Genomic DNA, 18,106 nt, shown 5'->3' on the forward strand with positions numbered 1-18,106 from the left:
TATTATTTTTGCACGTGAGCACGAGCTAATTCCCCAGGGAAGGTAAGGGGGGCGAATCTTCGCATCTGATGCCCAGCATCCAGGTTTCGGTATTTACATAATCCGAGTGTTTCCATAGTCACACCGGAAGCGGCGATTTAAAAACCAGATCGCTTTATGTAACGCCGCGATGGATGCGCAGCCCCCGCGCGCTCCCCCCGCCGCCCCGCACGCTCGACAGCGCCGAAAGCGCGGGGGTCCGCAGCCGAGGGGCAGCGACGAGTTCAACGCGGGGGGATGCAGGGTAGGCCCGGCGGAGGCCGGTGCCGCTGCCCCGGGGAAGCTGCGGCGGGCGCGGAGACGGGGCTGGAGGCGGCGGGGACCGGCCGTGCACAAGGTAGGTCCCCGGAGGAGCGGGGGGAGCCCGGTGCTCCGCTTGCCGCCGGCGGCTCTGCTCCTCTCCCGGCAGCTCTCGCCCTGCGAACCCGCCCCGCAGCCCCGCGGACACGCGCGGTGGATCAGCGCAAACCCGCACGCACCGGAAAAAAAAAAAATCCATGATCGTCCCACCCTGCCCGTCCCTCGGTTCCATTCCGCCCCTTCCCCGCTGCCTCAGCCGCGCTTTGAAAACTAAGTCGCTCCGCTCCCTACGTCCCACATGCATTTCTCCCTTTGCGAACAATTAAGCAAAATCAATTAAAAGGCACGAATAGGAAAGAGACCGAAGCCAGCTACACACCAATCTTCTTCCAGAGTCTTTCTTTGCCTCCATTTTTTGGAGAGTTTCATCACTTATTTGTCAACAGTTCCTGTCCTGCATTTTTGGCCCAAATGGGGAGGAGGCAAAACAAAAGCCATCCAGGGCTCGCTAAAGTTTTGCAATTTTGCACCAGGACTTTTTTTTTTTTTGGGGGGGGGAGAAGGGGGAGGGAAGGGGAGGGGGCCGGCGGCGATGCCTTTTGCAAAGTCCTAAGGAACCATGTTCAGGCGCTGCGTGCGGAGCGGGGCGCAGGCGTCGCAGTGCCCGGAACGTAAACAGCGGCGGGGCCGGGGGGGTGGCGGGGGGGCGGACCGGGGACACGGCGCGGTACCGGCGCTGGGCTGGCCGGGGCGGGCGGGGCTGATGTCCAGGGGCACGGCACAGGACCGGCGCTGGGCTGGCCGGGATGGGGAGATTGTCCCGGGTACCGGGGCGGTACCGGCGCTGGGCTGGCCGGGATGGGGGGCTGGGTGGGATACCGGGGCGGTACCGGCGCTGTGCTGGTCGGGATGGGGGGCTTGCCGGGGTACCGGGGCGGTACCGGCGCTGGGCTGGCCGGGATGGGGGCTGGGTGCGATCCCGGGGTGGTACCGGCGCTGTGCTGGCCGGGGTACCGGGGCGGTACCGGCGCTGTGCTGGCCGCCGGCCCCGCCGTGCGGTGCTCGGTCACGAGTGCGCGGCACGCAGGCGCTGAGCGGCAGCGGAGGGACGGGGACGGGGCCCCACAAAGGCGCGGACGGTCCCTGGGTTGGTACCACAGCCCCCGGGATGTGCCCGAAGAGTTGAGCGGTTCTCCTTAACCAGGGGTAAATTTGAACTCCGCGACTGTGCCCGACCCCAACAGCGTAAAGGGGTTAAGAGTGGCGAATTAATGTAGCAAACACTTGAAAATAATCTTATAATACATGGATTTGGGGTTAATTGTGGTGTTGGCTTCGCTCCGTGCCTCTGCCACACGTGCGGTGCCGCTCGGCGCAGAACGCGCACCCCGGCTGGTGCCGGCACCGCTCCCGGCACTGCACCCACGTGTCTTGTGAGAACCGGTCATAAAATCTAGAATGTATTGAAAATGGTGTTAAACAGGTGTTAAATAAACCAAAATTGCCTTTGCAATATGCATGTACAACAGGTAGTTGGAAATCGTATGAAAAAGTAGGTTAAAATCCTGTAAAGTAGCTGCTGATACAAAAAATCTGCAGGATGGAGATCCTGCAGTTCCTAAAACCATCGGCGGGTCTCATTTCTACAACACCCACTAACATCTACTCTAAATTGATGCTGAGCAAGAATTGGGACCATCTGATTGCAATAGCAGGGTCAGAGTGCAGGTTTTGAACAGCCTCCAGGTTCCACAGCGTGGCTCCTCTCTGAAGTGACATCCTTTACTTCCCCTCCGCAACCCCCAAGAAAGGGAACATCAAAGCGTACCCAAACCCAGGGTCGGGGCTGATGGCTTTAGCACTGCTCCTCTGGTTTGCTTTTTGCAATCAGTTAAGCATCCTAGGTAGTATATGAAATATATTAAGTGTTAATGCAAAATTTAAAACACATTAAAATTCAACTTTGCAGGCCTTGCTGTTGATCTTTGGAACAATCCCTATTTTAATGATCCACGACACATGGATAAAGGCAGGAGAGGACAGAGTTCTAACAGAATTTAAGGCTGTGAGCTTCTCCTTCTGATTCTGCCAAGAACTGTTTGCAGAATCTTGAAAAATCATGTAATCTTTCTCTAACATCTCCCTATTTGCAGATGATTGAACTTTATTATCATATGAAAGTGTTTTATAGGCTATATATTGAAGTGTGGATTCCAGATGTCTGTTGGAGCAAGTGCATTATTAATCCATAATCCTGAGGAGATATATACATATCTCGACCTTTCAGCCAAGATTACTCAATCTTAAAATTAAATACATGTGTACATCTGTAGGATTGAGGTCAGAATACAAGATAAATGGATGTTACTAGAGAATCATCAGACAAAAAACACATCATCCATCCATGCTGCAAAAGTCCACCAAAAGAGACAGTACAGAGACATAAAAGAAAACCAACTCATTTTTCTAATTTTTTTTTTTTTTTGGACATGAACAATCTGAGACTCTTGGTGTATCAAGCAAACCCAGCAAGGACTGTATCCATCAGATACACCTGGAAACACCAGAGCACATTATGGAAGTGTGGAAGTAAATGTTTCAGAAACACCACAACTTCTATCTATAGATCTCCAAAAATAGAAAACACTTTTTAAACCTTGTTTTAAGACAGAAATGGCACCTATTAAGCTACAGTTCATTATATATATATATAAATAATCTGTATGTTAATACAAAAAACCTATCCCAAACTTAAAAGAACTGGGGGGAAAAAAAAGGGGAGGGGCAATGTGTAGGCTGTGGATGATGAGAATATCCATATCCACAGCTGCATTAGACAGGATAAAAACATTTAGAAGCAATATTAAACTCCCATGCTTAGTGCTGGCTGATGATGGTTTGGGCTGGTTTCCTCTCTAAGCAGATCATGGCACAGTTTTCCAACAATGCCCAGAGCTGGGCCTCATCAAGCAGTGCTTGGAACAGGACAGCCCAGGGCTGACACAAGGCTGGCCTTCACTGTCAAAAGCATTGGAAAAACACATCAACGTTGTGATCCAGTGTCAAAACCACCGTATCAACTGTGGAAAGGGAGTGGTGGTTATTGCGAAAGGTGCTAGGCTGAACTCTGAAAAAACACTAAAACTTTTTTTGCTAGATGTTAATGTAGCTTAAATTATTTAAGATTTAATCATGCTGAGGCACTGGATCCTGACCTCGTTAGCTTGAAACTGGAAGCTGTCATTTAATTAATGTTGTACTGCAGGGCCCATGCTGAAACCAGAGCTGAAGTGCTGTGCTTGGGAAGGCTGTATGAAGACATGGGATCATTTCACCCCACTGAGCTTTAAAACAGTTACTTCCCATTGCATAGAATAGACCAGACTAATCTTAAAACTTCTTTGAAAATACTGTTTATCCTGTAAGATCTTCCATTCTATGCTTTACCTTGGGTTAAGATGGAAGATAAGATATTTAACCATTTCACTGTTTTATGAAGGAAGCTGAAATACAATTTTTCTGGACATGACAGATCAAAATCTTTCCTCTGCAGAAATTCCATCTTCTAAACTTGAAGCTGTACTTCAGATGAGATTTGCAAAGACATTTCGCTTAACCTCCCTGGGGCTGCAGACAAACCTTTATATGCCTTTTGCAAGTTCAGATGTCTTGTTTTTAATGCAGATCTACCATGACTTCCACTTTGTGGTGGCTGGATTTTGGTTTGGGTGCAGTAAGAGGAAAAAATGGAAGTGCTGATTTGCATGTGAAGCTGGAGATATGCTTTAGCAAAGCTGCTCTGCCGAGGGCAGCACCTTGGTGTGCTCAGCACCAGATCACATTAATCACAGGGTACTCAGCGAACCTATTCAGCCTCCTACAGAAAATACAGAAGTACATTTTTAGCAGAAAAAAAGAACTGTGAGTATCCTTGTGACAGTGTACAGATTTCTCAGGGCTTTCTGGAAAGAAACTTGGACTTCTGCCACCTGCTCCGATTGTGTTCATGCATAAATGATCCAGAGAACGGGTTGACATTACCTCTAATTAGGGGTAATAACAGCCTGCTGCTGAAAGGGCCCATTCCCTTTCTCTTGCATGTACATCCCTTAGCGATGGATGTATTAGGTCTGCATTAGGTCTGGTGTTGGAACAGCCACGAGGTGAGTCAGTTCAGTGACCTGATCTGGCAGAAAACTCAGCCATTAAGAAAAAAAAAAAGTATATTTATTTCATTAGGTCAATCCACTAAAGCTCTGTAGCCATTTGATCGGTGCAATGCACAGGCTGGAGAGGGCTGAGATGAAGGGAGAGGGCAGGATACACCCTTTTGGTGGCCTTCCGCAATTGCACGGGTCACAGGTGACAGCAAACCCCGGCTCTGAGCCCCAGCGTGACTTCAGAAGAACTCCCTGAAGCATTTCTAAGAGTTAATTAAGCATGGCAGACTCCTTTAGTTTCAGCTAACTCTAGAGTGGCAGTGTAGAGGTTTGTCATAATGAGTAATAGAGTTGCAAATAATTTATCCTGTTTAGTTTGTACCTCAGATAGAGCTGTAAAATGGAACAGAAAGGGAAAAGGGTGCACTGCTGTGGTCCTCATGTTTTAGTTGCAGAAGAAGGCTTGATCATTAAAGCATGTTTTTCTGTTTAACAAACCAATATTTCTTTTATTTCTTATAGGAAAGGAATGTTTATTTCAAAGCTACAACACTGAGGCTTGGAAGCTCAAAATGACTCATGGGTCTGGTTTGGAAAAGGGCATGAGATGAAATGCCTTCACTGATTCTGTAGGTCGTTTTTCATACTGTTTCTCTGAATGAAATACAAACTCAGCGTTTAAGGCCCTTTCCAATACACAGGAGTAAGAGTGATGGACAGAAAAATAGAGGGACAGTGAGTTCAAAGAGTCTATTTTAATATAATTATTTAGAAAGACACTTGAAATCCCTGTCAGATGTATGTCTCTTGCAGGTGGGTTTTTTAGAGAAATCTGATTTTAGGGAACAGGTCAAGACCTAGGTGTTATTAGTGCAGTAGTACTCCCTTGTGATGTTATAGTTCAACCATAATTTTGCACAGAAACCAGAGAAAATACTGAACAATCCCTGTTGGTTATGTACTTGTACATAAACATTTGTCATAGCTTATAAGCAGCAATGCAAAATATTTTTAAATATATAATTCCACAGGAACTAAATGACAGAGACTTAAATGTTTACTTGTGATGTGGAGGAAGTTCTAGTTACTGTTTTTTGATAGTTGTCGTATCTCCCAAGAAAAAAGTGGCAAAGAAATCACAATTGGTTTGTTCCTGATTACTTTGCAAAGTGGTGCTCAGACTTGGCCTCAGGCACCAGTGGGAGACACAAAAAATGTTGATTGTGGGGTGAGGTCTTCTGGTTTTGGGTTTTTTTCAGGAATTAAAGCGCAAAATTTATAATCACAGAATCATTTAAGTTGGAAAAAACTCTAAAGATCAAGTCTGACCACAAACCTAACAGTGCCAAATCCACCTCTAAATTTTAACTTATGCTGGACTTCGCTCAAATGGATCCTACATAGCAATAGTCACCCATAAAAGAGAAAGAAGGTGGCCAACATTCCGTGGAGTCAATGATAGAACAGCAAAGGCTTTTATGGAAAGACTAAGTCAAACTCATTCTTCTACTGAGGTGTTTTAATGCCCTTGTAGATAAAAATCTCACCCAAAGTTGTTTATAACAAGACGATGACTGTGTTTATTCCCTGAGAAGGGAATGAGAGCAAATCTACATGATACAGGGAATGCCTCTGAAGACTTCAAATCGTTAAGATTATTGTTCTTGGATGTTTTTGCTACATCTTTTTTTAAAAAATGCCTTGAACATGAAAAAGCATCAAGTGACTTTGTTGGTATGTATTGTCATTTCCTTTGCTGTGCTTAAGTGAAGGACCTTGCAAATCAGAAAGGTGTGAAGAGAAGAAGAAAGCAAAAATGTTAAAGACAATCTGCCATGATTTGCCTACTTGTAAATAAGGTGGAAAATGTCAAAACAGTACAAACCAGCAATGTTTTTGATTGCTAATGGAACTAGCATGGATTCATCTCCTAGGTGACCATCCATGTGCTTGTTAATAGTAAAAGTATCCTTGTCCAGTATTATTTGTATTGTTAAAATCCTGTTTTTCTTAACTATAAATTGATAGCAACAGGTTTGTTTCTTACACATCCCTTAATTCTCCTGCTACACAAACTCAATGTGGCACAAACAGTGTATTGCCTCACCTTTTCAGAAATCATCTTCAGAACTGTGCCAAGTGTTCACTAGGGAGTTCTGCTCTACGCCTCACTTTTCCCTCTGTAAAACAGAAAAAATAAATTATGGTTTAAAGGGTTTATGTGAACGTAGTAATAAACCACGGCATGTGTAGATGTTGAAATGTTCTGCTTTATCAGCCTTATCTACTGCTTGCTGATAAGGCAGGGTTTATCAAGAGCTCTGGGCCTACAAAATGTTGTGAAAAAACTGAACTATGTGACAAAGGGTTAAGTGGGTCAGTTTTAATTGGAAATGAGGGTGGATGCTCTGACTGCTCCAGATCCACAGGACAAGTGTAGGTTAAATGTTTAAGCATTTGAGGAGGGGAAGCTACAGAAGGAAGGGGTTGAGGCATGACTTCGTGTTTTATTCTGAGGGAAGCGTTGCCTGGGGACACCCCATCCTGTCCGCCCTGAGGAGCGCCGAGGCTCCCGCAGCGATCTGAGGGGCACAATCCCACCGGAAACTACAGATTCCCGTCGGCTGCACTCCCGCTGAGCTGCTCACCCGGGGAAGGCGCCGAGGGCTCCAGCCGGGGCTCGCGGCAGAGCTCGGGGCAGGGCTCCAGCCGGGAATGGCCCCGCAGCTCCCTCAGGATCCGCAGCTCGCCCCGCGTGGCGCCCCCTGGCGGCGAGCGGCACCCCCGGGGCACACAGCCGCGGCTGAGCCTCGAGGCTGCCGGGAAGCGGCGGCGCGCGACAGGGAAGGGGGCGGGGCCTGGCGGCGCGGGCCAATGGGGCGCGGCGGGGCGGGGCCGGGGCGGGGCGCGCAGGCTCGCGGGGCGCGCGGCGGGCGCGGCCCCAGGCCGGCAGAGGCGCGGTGCCGCCATGGGGTGTTAGCGCTGCCGGGCCCGCTGTGCCGGAAAGAGCCGCCACCGCCCGCCGGCCCCGCTCCGCCTCGCCGCGCTCCGCTCCTCCGCCCCGAGCCCATGAGCCTGAACGAGCACTCGATGCAGGCGCTGTCCTGGCGGAAGCTCTACCTGAGCCGCGCCAAGCTGAAAGCCTCCAGCCGCACCTCCGCGCTGCTCTCCGGCTTCGCCATGGTGAGCGCCCGGCCTGGCCCGGCGGGCTGGGGGGTGGCACGGGGCCCGGAGCGCTGTCGCCGCTTCTGCTTCTCCCGGCCGGAGCTCGCTGTCTCTCTGCGGTCGGAGGCTGCGGCGGGGCGGGGGGCCCGGCTCGGGCCCGGGCGCAGCCCCGGCGCGGTGTATGGCACCTGAAGCGACGGGGAGCGGGGCGGGCGCTGCTGTCACCGCCCCGGAGAGCCCGACCCGCCCCGGGCAGCGGGGGCAGCGCTCCCGGCAGCTCCCTTCGGTAGCTCGTTTGTTTTGGAGCGCGTCATGGCACGAGTTCAGAGCTGCCTCTCGGCTTCTATCTCCGCCAGATAGTGCAGGATTTGTTTGACTGCTACATATTTTCCCCGCGGAGGATGCTCCGGAGCGCAGAACCGCGGTGCCTCCCGCGAGTGCCGAATGCAGCTCCGCGGGGCGCTGAGCGCGGGGTCCCCGTGTCGAGTCCGTGTCGAGTTTCGGGGTGTCCAGAGCGAAGCGGCCGCGCACGGAGCCCCGCAGCGCTGCCCGGGTTGCGGAGCTTCCATCCTCCCGCTCCTCTCCCAGACCGCACGCCTTCTGCAGCGAGGGCAAGGACAGCTGCTGCTCTGGAGCTGCTTTTAGATATACCAAGAAAAACAGCTGATTAAAGCTGGTGGTGCCCCTCAGATTCATCCATCATCAGTCCCTTGCGGTTGAGAGGTTTCTAGTTCTTCTTTAAGGAGAACTTGGGTGTTGCTTAGTTTGGAGTTTTGTGCGATTTTTTTGTTCGTGTGTGTTTTGCTTTCGAGTTTGATGTGAAGCGCAGTGTAGTAGCTTGAATTGTCTCGTATGAAAGTTCCATACAGTTTGAAATACAGTGACTCACAGGCTTTCTCATCTGCCCAGACCTCTGGCATACAACGCTGCAAACTCTGCCCCCACCTCCTTTATGCAGCTGTTAAAAATGCTTCACGGTTTATAAACTCGGAATTTCATTCCTCTGACTTGCTATATTTTGATTTTTTGCCCCGCTTTTAACAAACCGAGTATTTTCAGCCGTTGAATCAACTGCTTTCCAGAGCCATTGTTCCAATGATGCTGTCGGAAAACACAGCAGCCTCCTGACGGTCAAATAAATGTCACTGTCCTCCTTCGATGGCTAAAAACAGACCACAACTCTTTGGGAGGTGGCAGAGTGCTGCTCGTTTGACTGACAGGCGGCTGTGTTCATGCGGTTAGTCGGTTCTCCTTGGGTAACATGCATCCGGCAAGGCAGCTCGCTGATCGCTTCTGATAATGAGTTTTGCTTGTTGAACGTCCGTTCTCCCGTCTCAGAGCAGTTTGTGGCTGCTTAACTCAGGCCTTTCCGTTGAGAGAGAACATGGGAAGAAAATGTAGTTCATTGGTTTTTACAAATTTTCTTTTAAGGGAGGTTGCATCTCAGTTAATGTAAATGCTGTTATTTTGAGGTCATACTTAATGTCTTGAATTCCTTGGCTTTTCTCTAAATATATGGTATGGACTCTCAAAATCTGTGGAGGTATGAGGTGAGGCTTCTGCTTGTTTCTTAAGTCTCTAGAATTCTAGACATTCAGTCTCCTGCTGTTGAAAACTGCTGCTTTTCAATTTGTTGCTTAGGGTATTTCAGGAAAAAGCCACTTTGTTCCAACTAACAAAATCTCTTATTGCCAGGAATGTTACATGTGAACATTCATATTTTAGTTTTTCCGAAGTTCCCCCTCAAAAAAATCCACTTTTTCTTTTCCTCTAACGAGTTCAGTGTGGAAATCCACCCGCAGTCTCTTTGGTTTTGCATTGATAGTCCTAGTCCTCCAGCCAAGACTTCCTAATCTAGTTTCAGAAGAACTGAGCTGACTTTTGAGTATTTTTAGATTTCTTTTAAGAACTTTGCTTATCTTCTAGAGTTGTCCCTCTGCATTAAAAAGCTAGGCTGTTCTGCTGTCGCGCCTGTGCATTGTTTACTGACTACAGTTCTTTGGCACCTGATACTTGAAAAAAATGCTGCTAAAGTACAATCTAGTCTTGGATCAAAGCTGACAACAGCAATGAAGGGTCATTGTTCCTCTCTTTTCCTTATCACGCAAGGAAGAAAGAGCTTAAGTGACATGTCCAGGACCACCCAGTGAATTGATGGGAATTGTCGGGAGTGGAATGTGCTGGTTTCCATGCCAGCCCCATTGATCTTTGCTCTTTGATTAGATAGCACTTCTATCCTCTAGTAAAAGCTAAGTTTATACCCGCTAAACTGTTCCCTTTTTTTTTTTTAGACCATTTTTTGTGTGTAACTGCAGCCATTTTGCAAAGTTGATTCCCTCAGGATTGGTTATGTATACTGTTGTGGAATGAGGCATGCCAAAGGCAGGGGATTGCTCGGGTCACTGAGGTGGAATACGAAACACTCAGCCAGGTTGCAAACCCTGAAGTGTTGTGTTTCTTCAGAGAAGATTAAAAACCTGTTTTACGGTTGGTTTTTTTTCAGCTCCACGTCAGGATTTGCCACCGTGTGTGAGCATCAGAAACAGTTGCAGGGGCTGGTGATGGCAACTGATTTGAGAGCTGAGCTCTTGCCAGTAAACCTGAGCATTTCCTTTGCTCAGGTTTCCATGGATGCTATCATCCAGTGCCATATGTCTAAGGGAAAATCCACGAAGCTTATAATCTCATTTAGTACACTTCTCCAATTTACAGGGCCAGCGAGTAATATCAATCTCCCAAACTGTTAAAGAAGGAAATTGTGGATTGTAGGGTACGTGCAGTCCGTGAAACAATGGAAGATTCCTTCCATACAGTGGTGGGGGCATCAGATATTTCCCACTAATGTATTATAGCCTAGATATTGTTGCATGATTTTTCCTCTCATGCCTGGCTTTATCTGTTTTTATTTCTCAATCCAGTTTATTTGAATATGGGAAATAGTTTGCAGATTGTGTCCAACAGTGCAAGCAGCGGCTCATCTGCACCTGCAGCAGCAGAATCAAAAACTCCGGAGAAAACAGGCTGCTAGCAGATTATTTTTGTTTGAACAATTATTCTAATTTGTTGGCATCATTTTGTCACTGGAGATGTATGGCACAGTAGCATGACAATGTCACGATATGGGAGTCAGAAACTGAGGAAAGTTGATAAATGCCAATAGGCATAAACCCAGAAGACTCAACATCTCCTCCTGCCACCAGTTAAGAGCTTTGTGAAAATAACTTGAATCAGAACTAAGGGTCAGAATTATACTGCAGTTGGCTTCCATACATGTGGGATTCAGAGGATGATATTTACGAGGCAGCAGTTTTCTTTTAAATATCTGTAGTGCTCCAAGCTGGCTGGGCTTTGTCTAGATGGGGATATATATGCTTCAAGTATTGAATATCATCAAAGAACTGTCAACTCCTGCATTTGGAATATGGCCAGTATGGTCTTCTGAAGGCAGCTTCAGTCATGTTTTGCAGAAGACTGACTGCAGTGATAAATATTTATGAAACTGATTTCCATATTAACAGTTGGTGCTGAAGTAAGGTTAGGTAGGACCTGGGGCCACTGGTGTCAGAGCTGTACAGGTGTTCAAGACAGCATAGTCCTTGTCTACTAGAGGTCACTTGGCTGTTCTAAATACTAAAATGGTTTCTATAGAAGTTTTTTAGCTTTATTTAGCTGGGTTGCTAGTAGAATAACATAAAACTGTGGCATTTTGTAACCTGCAGGAAAGAGTTACAGGCCCAGTTTCCTGGCTTCTTCATCCACTTAGCCTTCTGTAATGCTGCTGCACTTACAGGTTAGAGCTGTGCTGGAGAATTTCCCCCATGCAAAAAGTCCATTCTATTCCAGTCACAAAAGGAAAGTTTTGTGCCTCCTTTGAGCATCCTTGTCTCGGTTATAGATGAGCAATGCAGGCAGTGTGGAGTATTTGGGGCTCTTGCTGTTCTGACTTGGAGCAGCTGTGAGTGGCTGCTGTAGTTTGGAGGATGTAAGGGGGATACTGAGCCTCTGGATAATCTGAGCTTGTACTTACTGAATAGATTTGCTGTAAATTACACTGTGTAGAGGTACTACCTCCTCAAGATGCATTTGCTCCAATCACACAGGTATTGCCTTTTCACGTTGGTTGGCAAAATAAAATTAAATCCTGTGTTTGTATTCCATTGTCAGCATCAGAAAACATTAATGTGTTTTGCCATTCTGCATACAATAATCTGCAGAGTCAAGATCCTGGACTAATAGATAAATGATGCTTGGTTTCCCTTCTGTACAAAACCAGTAAATAAATAAGGTCATTATTTTGAGTTATCTGTTTTTAATTTCCGGTGAGTTACTCTGGCTCATACAGAGTCTCTCTATGAGTTGTTTATAACTCTTTATGAATGGTGCAGACAGTCTGTGAGAGCCTGGCTCTGCGCCTCTGTCTCTGGAGTGAATAGTACTGACAGGAAAACAGGGAGCCAGCCAGAGGAGCTGATTCCCAGTGATGCTGTGACACTCGACTCATTATTGAGTTTCCTCTCTGGTCCCACCCTTAGACAAGGAATGATGAATGGATCCTCAAAAAATGCAGTTGTGATGTTTGATCAACACAGCTTTCTTTTAAGCCATTCCTGACATGTTTGACTGTATAAAATGCAGTCCCAGTAAAGGGTTATATTCCTGCCAACCTGACCTCAGAAGCATCTTTGTGGGGAAGGGGAGGAGAGGAAGTAATCTATAAATAATAGCTCATAGATAATACAGATTTACCTGAAATGAGGCATTTTGTTTCCTTTTCTCTACAGCATTGCCCACTGTTTCTGAAAAAGATGTAAGCTTGTGATTTTAATTTAAAAGCAGGGGATTTATTTAAGCCCCTCTGGTCTATTAAGACATGGGAGCATTATAAGTAAATCAAATGAATTTGGTTAGGATATTGAACTTTAAAAGAAGTTGAAGTGCAGATTCTTCTAGAGGGCACATTGTTAAATTTCTTGCGATATGGTAGTAATTAGAGTGCTGTGACTCTGAAATCCAAGACTGTTGAAGGCTTAACACAGTTATGTTCCAAAATTCAGTTGTTTTCAGAAACATCTGATTGCCCACCAATTTTAGGCTTATAAGGACTTCAGTCTGTGTCCTAATGTCATGAGTCCTTTAGTTTTGTCAATAAACTGTGCTTCAGATGTACAGCTTTGTCAAGATCTGTAGTAAATCTGTCAGTCATATCTGTAGGATGATCTGAAGTTAAAGTTAGCTCTTCTTTGAATCAGGGATTAGCCCAGATGACCTCTTGAGGTGTCTTCCAGCCCACATTACACTGTGATTACGCAGCAAGGCAGGGCACTAGCAGCATGGCAGCTGCACAGTCAAATCATGCAGCAAGTGTTCAGAGAAGCTTTGAAAGGGGTGAAGGAAAAGGTGTTGAATGTATTGTACTGGGAAGTGTGCAGCCATTGACAACAGTCCTTGCCCTGAGCAGTCTTCTGAACAAGCAGAGCAGGAACATATCCTGCCTAGAAATCAGCATGTACCTGTGAGTTCAGGCTTTATATGAATTTGGATCATATCAGATGACCTCACCAGGGCCCTGTTCTTGCAGGTATTACTTTACAAGTGGAGTTATGATCTGTTAGCTTTGAAACTGCAACATGAGCAATGGAGGGAAGAAGTTCTGACACTTTGCATCACTGTTAGAAAACAGGCACAGGCCCTCATGGTGAAAAATGAAGCTTTTTGTTTTAGGTGCCTGGCTCAAGCTTGGCCCAAGAAGTACACTTTGAGTTGAAAAGAGCTGGCAGTTTTTCTGCTAGTTTACACTGAAAAGAGTTCCCAAATTAGGTTCGCTGAGAGTTTGAGGAGACAGAAAACATGAACTGATTTTTCACTTACGGGTCAAGCTGGTGTTACTCTGCCAGACATGAACACAAGGAGTTCAAAATCAGATGCTTGATATCATTAGTTTGGAAGTGTTGATTAATGGAAATATAAAATGTCTTCAATGTTTGGCAAACTACATACATCACTTCTTAAAAGAAAATAAAGTCTTCATCTTCTGAAGCTCTTTAGTGCCATGTTTATGTTATCATACTAAGTAGCAGGATAAAGGATTAAAGTGTCTTGCCGTGCTGGATGGCTTTGAGTCTAGGCACAGCAGAAGACTTACAAGAAAAATTTTTAAGTATGAAAATTAATCCTCAGTGGTGAAGGATTGCAATTGTTCTGTGAAAAACACAGGAAGCCCAACATCCCACGAGTACATTGGGACTTAACAAGCAATCCTGCAGAAGAGAGACCTGACAAGCAAATATTTATCCTCTTAAATGTGAAGTTTCCCACAGTTGAAAAATGGTATTTTTAAATCCTTGAGCAAGGACTGTATATGCATTAATATGATTTCTTGTTGAGTTTCTTGTAACACTTGGAAACTGCTTGCTAGTTGGCTGGGTGGTTAGGCTTATGACAGTAAAAGCTTTCAATAAAGGAATTAAAAAATTGGCAAATGGCCTCGAATGCCTGTTGAAACATGTCTGAGCAAAACCCTTGGTTGCCTTAATATATTGGGTGCATTAGTGATTAAGAGTTCTCGTGTCCTGGAACATGCGTAAGAATATGGGATCCAGGACTAGGTCAGCTTGGCTCAGCTCTTGCAAAATAGTGGGGTTTGAATGTTCTTGCTGCTTTTGCAGCTGTCTTTAAACCCTAGTTTCCATGCCTCCCTGCATCCATGTTACCCATGAATTTTTCTTCTTGTCAGCTTGATGTGCTTATATTTCAGGTTGCTGTCAGGTTTTTTCCCCTCTGTATTTTACCCGTATTTTGTCTGTTTAGTGAGTTCCTTTGAGAAAGAGTCCCAAGTGCTGTTCATAAGGGTCAGCTGTTTTGCTGGAATGAGCTGGAGGTTGCAAGGTGGTTGTGCAGCAGTCACTTTTCTGCATACTGAGGGTTTGCACTACAACACAACAGTGGCCTTTGCTTGATAGCTCAGACCCAAATTTGGACCTAATGAAGAGGGTGCAGATTGACATGAAATGTTAATGCAGATTTGTTTTGTTTGGATCAGATTATAGTCCAGAAACATGCTTTAAACTTTAATTAGCCCATAGTCAAATAATATATGCTGTAGGTAACTGCATCTCTCTCTCCCTTCCATTTCAGGTGGCTATGGTGGAAGTTCAGCTCGACGCAGAACACGACTACCCTCAGGGGCTCTTGATAGCCTTCAGTGCCTGCACTACTGTGCTTGTTGCAGTTCACCTTTTTGCACTCATGATAAGTACCTGCATTCTTCCAAACATAGAGGCTGTTAGCAATGTGCATAACCTCAACTCTGTCAAGGAGTCTCCTCACGAGCGTATGCACAGGCACATTGAGCTCGCATGGGCATTTTCCACTGTCATTGGGACTTTGCTCTTTCTTGCAGAGGTGGTGTTACTGTGTTGGGTGAAGTTCCTTCCTTTAAAGAAGAAAACTGACAACACCCCGCAGAGCAACAGTTCTACCATCACATCAGGACAGGCAGCAGCCATTGCATCGACATCCATTATGGTGCCCTTTGGATTGATTTTCATTGTATTTGCAGTCCACTTCTACCGGTCACTGGTGAGCCATAAAACAGACAGGCAATTTCAGGAACTCAATGAACTTGCTGAATTTGCACGGCTCCAGGATCAGCTGGATCACAGAGGTGATACTGTCACCTCAGCCGTCACCAATTTTGCGTAAAGCTGTGCTTAAGAAAATAAACCCACAATTCTGCTTCTGCCTTATGGTGACTCCCTGTGGATGAACTGGTCGAACTGCTGATTACCGTTTAAAGAAAAGTTACAAATATTGTTCTAACCCTTTAGAGAGGGAAAAATATGTTCCTTTCATACAAGTTTTGCTATCTGAAGGAGTGGATGGTGGGGTGTGATTGCACTGTGCGTGCAGCCCTCCTCCTGTGAACACTGTCTCGCATCTTTCTCGTTAATGCTGAATGGTGGCTGTATAAATACGTGGAAAATAACATTGTACATTTGGGTATTTGTTAGGAATGGATAGAGAAGTTGTGTTTTTTTTTTCTCTGTTTATCTGATGTTGGCATTTACTAGAAGATACTGCTTGTCCTATCCATATTGCATGGCATGATACAAATTACTTGGGACATGCAGCAATTAGCACTTGGTTTCAGTGCTAGTGCTGCTCTCCCTGGAAAGCCTGACAGATGGTAGGAGTGAAAGCTTTCCCACCACTTTCCCCAGTATGTTTTGCTGCCAAGTAATTATTACTTTACTGATTTCTCCAGTGCCTTTTTCCTGTGGCACTTAAAAATTTTGTAACTTGCTGAACACCCAGGCCTAGACTTACTGCGATGTGGTGTGGCCACACGAGTAGGAATGAGACTCAACTCTACTCTTCTGTGGAAGAAAATAAAAGCAATAACTGTTTTAAAGTTCTCATGAGCTGGCACATATTATCTGGAGAGATAGATTTGCCTGTTTCTCATTTAAGAATCTTTTTTTAAAAAGAAGGAACTAGATGGAAATTATCACTGGATAATTTTTTTTTTTGCTTGAAAATCAGAACCACTGCTGTTTTTTTCCAAGCCAAAGTAGTAATTATTTTATACTTTTATATTAAATATATATTTTTAATAAATCCTCAGATACAAGCAGCAAAAGGTGCTTTCTCTGTGTTGGATTCCCAAGTAATTAGCTATGCCTTTGTCTTCCTTGTTTAGAAAAGTGTTCTCCTGGCTGAAGTGTTGTATTTAATAACTCATTATACATTTTTTGCTTCCAAAGGATCTGGAAGATAACTTCTCTTGATGTATATTTATTTATGAAAGTAGGTTATTTGTAATTAATATTGCTTCTTTCTTTCAGACACCTCTGTAGCAGCAAGGCTACTGTGTTGTTCATTTCCTCTCTAGGCAAAAACTTCCATTTTGTCTGCTAGATAAGATATTTGTCCAAGAAAGATTCCAGCAGTTGTCCTGGGCTGCTTCAGTAATTCTGCCTGTGTTTAGGAGTTGAATTCTTTGGAATACAGTTCTTTCATGGAGTAGCTTTGGGCTTTAATGGGTAAAAGCTGTTTCTTGAACACAAACTGAGACAAGTTTCAAGCCAAAGGGAAAAAAACTTGACCTCCCTGTTGTAGCTATCACCGTGGAATAGAAACCTGGGATTTTGCCATGAGACAGGAGGGACTGTGACACACAGCGATAGCCTGGGCTGAACGTGGTCTCTCACACCAACCTCCATCTCAGGTTATCCCAACGTACTTGCAAACTGTAGGAAGTGCCTGTGGAGTTCAGGTGCAGAGTGTGGTTACTGCTGAAGCAGATGGGACTGATCTCTCCTGTCAGCAGCACTGCAGTGGAAAGTGCTGACAAGGTCACCTGTGGTGCCTTTATATTCTAAAAACATAACTATAAAAAAAAAACCTGCTGGGCTGTTGTTTTGGTTTTGGTTTTTTGTTTTTTTTCCCCAGCAGCAGTCATGGTTCCCAAGCAGCAAACAGCTTTCCTCTTGGTGTTTTTACAAATCCTAGCATAGAGAGGCCAAACTGGATTTTCTCAGCTCTGCCATGATGTTATGCCTCAAATATATTCTATTCCTGATGTAAATCTGATGGTGAGGATTGTAACTACGGGCTCACAAGTGCTCATTCATGGAGCACTGGAAGGATTCCTTTAGTAAAGGCACTAAGGAAGGGGCATTCCAAAACACAAGATCTTGGTAGTAGGCACAAAATGTATTTTCCCATCCTTTACTAGTTCTGTCTTGGGGAAACAGGCCCCTAAAATTCCCCACTAAAGGAAGAAAACCTGACTCTATTCACACTAGAGCAACTGACAGAAAGTGTGTCAGGTGTAAAAAATTTACTTCTGTCTGTAAATGTTGTATTTAAAAGTTACATGGTTCTGAATGGAAGTTCAGAAAATCAATTTTCCAAGTTTATTTTGTAAAGTTCCTTGCTGTCCTGGATAAGTAGCTGAATTTCTCTTTGATCTGTGGGTCTTTTACAAAGTGACTGAGAATTGTGAGGTTTTCTTGTTGTTTAAGAGATGCAGAATTAGAAGCTAGTGTGACATGGTTATTTTTAGTTTTCTCAAGCTGGTAGGCTCTGAGCTAATGGCACTGTTATTACAGCTAATTTTCTGACTATTTCCTGCACTTTAAGCCATGATATCAAGTATGTTTTTCTCATTTTCCACCTGTGGAAATGGTCATGGAAGTTACACCTTGGGTATCTTTGTCACTGTGTGCTGAGGCAGTAACCAGACACAAAACAAGTGGATCTAAACATTGAGTGCACTTAAATTTTTTTTATCCCTTATTTATACTAACGGTGTTAGGTATTTACCTCAATCATTTTAAACATTGGTTATTGTATATCACTTATTTGGGTATAAAATACTTTCATGAAATAAAATATACTCAAATGTTGCTGATTATTTGTTATCTAGAGGCCTAAAATAT

At 45.1% G+C, this 18,106-nt stretch overlaps 2 protein-coding genes across 5 annotated transcripts in view; one reads left to right on the forward strand and one right to left on the reverse strand.

Annotated features, from left to right (window-relative positions):
* The window catches only part of KDM2B (lysine demethylase 2B), a 111,436-nt gene extending 104,264 nt beyond the window's left edge, over positions 1-7,172 (reverse strand). For 2 of the 3 annotated variants that reach the window (XM_085075481.1, XM_085075480.1), the window contains exon 1: positions 719-879. In XM_085075481.1, coding sequence (XP_084931607.1) covers positions 719-751 — 33 coding nt within the window. In that variant the 5' untranslated portion in view covers positions 752-879. Of the gene's footprint in view, positions 1-718; positions 880-6,606; positions 6,680-7,147 lie in introns of those variants that run through there. The other variant, XM_085075482.1, reaches the window with a different exon arrangement.
* Positions 30-18,073, forward strand: LOC146430149 (calcium release-activated calcium channel protein 1). Of its 2 annotated transcripts, none has more exons than XM_085075500.1 (2): positions 30-376; positions 14,799-18,073. In XM_085075500.1, the coding sequence occupies exons 1-2, from the start codon at positions 170-172 to the stop codon at positions 15,363-15,365; spliced, it is 774 nt and encodes a 257-aa protein (XP_084931626.1). In that variant the 5' UTR covers positions 30-169; the 3' UTR covers positions 15,366-18,073. The 2 variants fall into 2 exon arrangements, with proteins under 2 accessions (XP_084931626.1, XP_084931625.1); XM_085075499.1 differs by lacking the exon at positions 30-376 and adding an exon at positions 7,422-7,682.
* The last annotated feature ends 33 nt before the right edge of the window (positions 18,074-18,106 follow it).

Source organism: Lichenostomus cassidix, chromosome 15, assembly GCF_008360975.1.
Source record: "Lichenostomus cassidix isolate B80296 chromosome 15, HeHo_3.0, whole genome shotgun sequence".
NCBI classification, from domain to species: Eukaryota; Metazoa; Chordata; class Aves; order Passeriformes; family Meliphagidae; genus Lichenostomus; species Lichenostomus cassidix.

Excerpts from the sequence above, each read along its gene's own strand:
- LOC146430149 (XM_085075500.1), top strand. The coding sequence starts at position 170 with ATGGATGCGCAGCCCCCGCGCGCTCCCCCCGCCGCCCCGCACGCTCGA. Across the intron at positions 377-14,798 it reads GGGGACCGGCCGTGCACAAG|GTGGCTATGGTGGAAGTTCA; the intron begins GTAGGTCCCCGG and ends CTTCCATTTCAG.